Source organism: Gobius niger (genome assembly GCF_951799975.1).
Source record: "Gobius niger genome assembly, chromosome: 5".
Taxonomy (NCBI): domain Eukaryota; kingdom Metazoa; phylum Chordata; class Actinopteri; order Gobiiformes; family Gobiidae; genus Gobius; species Gobius niger.
Window position 1 is genome coordinate 21,747,638 of NC_136856.1, and position 2,511 is coordinate 21,750,148.

Below are 2,511 nucleotides of genomic sequence, written 5' to 3' on the forward strand. Positions count from 1 at the left end.
TGTAAAAAAATAAATAAACCACCATTGACTGTAAGATATTTTCTGACTCCTGACTTTTTTGTCATGAATTGTCATTGACTGCATATACAAATGTCTAGTGTGTGTAATCATTATTTGGTGGCCTGGGTGGACACTGATGCTTTAAAAATTAGTATTTGATGAATGATGACGCCACATGACTGGACTTTTCTTACCATTTCATGTAAGATTGAGATGGTGGGATTTGTGCAAATGCTGAACTGCACATTTGGAAAAAAGTCCAGGGCTGGACTGGCAGAAAAAATCAGCCCGGGACTTTTGGGTCAAGACCGGCCCTCTAAAAAAATTCAATGCAATCATCATATTCAGTCATATTCAATGCAATATTCGAGGTGATGAGCAAAACAATAAGCCCATGGCTTGAACTAAAACAGTATAAGCTACGAATCGAGGACAATAGTTACAACCTGAAGGAACTTTTGCAAAATTACTTAACAATCTTAAAATGTGCTTTTCACAACCAACCAATTGATCCCACTGTAGATTGAAGATGAAATGGTAAAACTCACCACTGAGTTAGAGAGGTGTGTAGTGAAAATAGAAATCCCAAAAAGGCCAAACATTGTAAATCCTTTTATTGGAAACTAGAAGATTTCCAAACTGCGCGCACTGACGACGAGGGGAAAGACGGAGTCACCTGACAACTCCCAGCATGCACTTCTTTGCAAACATTTGTCTAAAATGTATACACAATAGAGGTCTAAGGTTCTGTGGGTCCTGGAGGGTGTTACGATAAACTATTTCCTCTTATATTCGCAATGTGAGGGGCATGAGTGTTATGTCCGAGAGGCCCATAGCTCATTATACCAGATTATCTGTGAACCATAACTCAAGAAAGCGCCACCAGAACGTTATAAAACGCGTCACATCCCTTTAGTGGAGCAATCGTGTAATTGCATCTATGTAATGATAGCGATTCTAATGGCTTCTCTCGCTAATTGTGGGCCGGTGCAAGGTATAACGGGCCTTATCTCGATCTGACTGGCCCAGTCCATCTTTTTGACTTTTAAAATTACTTATAACAGACTAAAGTCGGACCCTGACTTGATGCAGTGTCAATTCACTGTTCACAGACACGTATGACGCTGATGAGTCAATGAGAATCTAGTGGTCGGAAACTGTCTGCAAAGGTGAACAACCACAGTGTGAGAATTTTACATTGACACTATCACTGTGTATCACCAGTTTGGCAGCTCCTGTAGCTTCTTTATCTTTTGTTTATCTGACAAGGACCTTATACAAACACATTAACATGAACAAAGATGCTTATCTCTAGGTTTTGGTACAGCTACTTTTTATCTGTCTTTAAATACAATAGAAAGCAGAAAGACCACACATCATTCATATAAAAATCACTTGAGTTTGAATTTAACTTTATGTGTTGAATTGTAATCAGTGTTCAGCCAATAATCACTATCACTTGTAAATTGCTCTGTAAAGTTAAGAGGAATATATATGGAAAAACTTGACATATTCTTTGTAAAGAGTGAGGGGTATCTTTAGATCTATAAGGAAGGATGCTTGGGAGTAGCTGCAATATATAATATCCTCAAAGCATATCCATTCAAACACAGTCAATTCAACTTAAGTACTCCTGTTCTTCATTGGTTTTCTATATATCCCTTTATATTCAAGGGACACAACAACAATTATAAGATTAAAATTGTATAAGGACAGCAGTTTAATGAATGGAGACTTGTTTGTATAGAGCTTTTCACATCACACAAGTCACTCAAAAGTAGTTCCAGTAAAAATAACAGATCTATCTGGGAGGACAAGTTGACGTCAGCCGTGGTGGTCGGCGGCTTGTGGTCAGAGCAGAGCAGGTAAGACGAGGTCCCTATAAAAACTGCTTGCACCCTGATCATTTACCTGGAGCACGGCCGTTAAAACAGGTAAGTGTATATTTTCTTATGTCTAACTTTTACATTTCTTATTACCTCTTAAATTACACCACACAGCTAACAAATCTGTTGTATTCTTTAGCAGAAGATGATGAGACAGTTTTCTCTCCTGCTTCTGATGCTGGTGTCGGCCAGCACTTTTCATAAAAAACATAAAGTGTCACTAAAACCTTATGAGAAATTTCAGAAATTTGTAAAAGCTCATGTAATCCAAAAAAGCATGCACATAAATCAGTGTTTCAACATCATGAAAACAAAACGGATCAACCAAGACGGCAAGAACTGCAAGACAACCAACACTTTCATCAAAGCACACATACAAGACGTCATTGATGTTTGCAAGAATGGAGAGAACGTTACGGTGAAGAATGAGATCATGAGCAAGAGCCTTAGAGAGTTCGATATCACTGTGTGCAAAGTGAAGGAACAAGGCAAGTTCCCCAAATGCAAATATGAGGGCGAGAAGAAGAAGGCAAAGATCCTCATCAAATGCACTGATGTGAGCCTCCCTGTGCACTTCCACGACGAGGCAGACTATGAGGATTACGGCCTTGTGCTGTGGTCTTAG

General features: G+C 38.9%; 1 protein-coding gene across 1 annotated transcript; it reads left to right on the forward strand.

Moving 5' to 3' along the window:
* Positions 1-2,190: 2,190 nt before the first annotated feature.
* LOC306963583 (ribonuclease pancreatic-like) lies at positions 2,191-2,511 on the forward strand (the record flags this gene model as incomplete). The annotated part of the gene is made up of 1 exon (XM_079557159.1): positions 2,191-2,511. The coding sequence occupies one exon, from the start codon at positions 2,191-2,193 to the stop codon at positions 2,509-2,511; it is 321 nt and encodes a 106-aa protein (XP_079413285.1).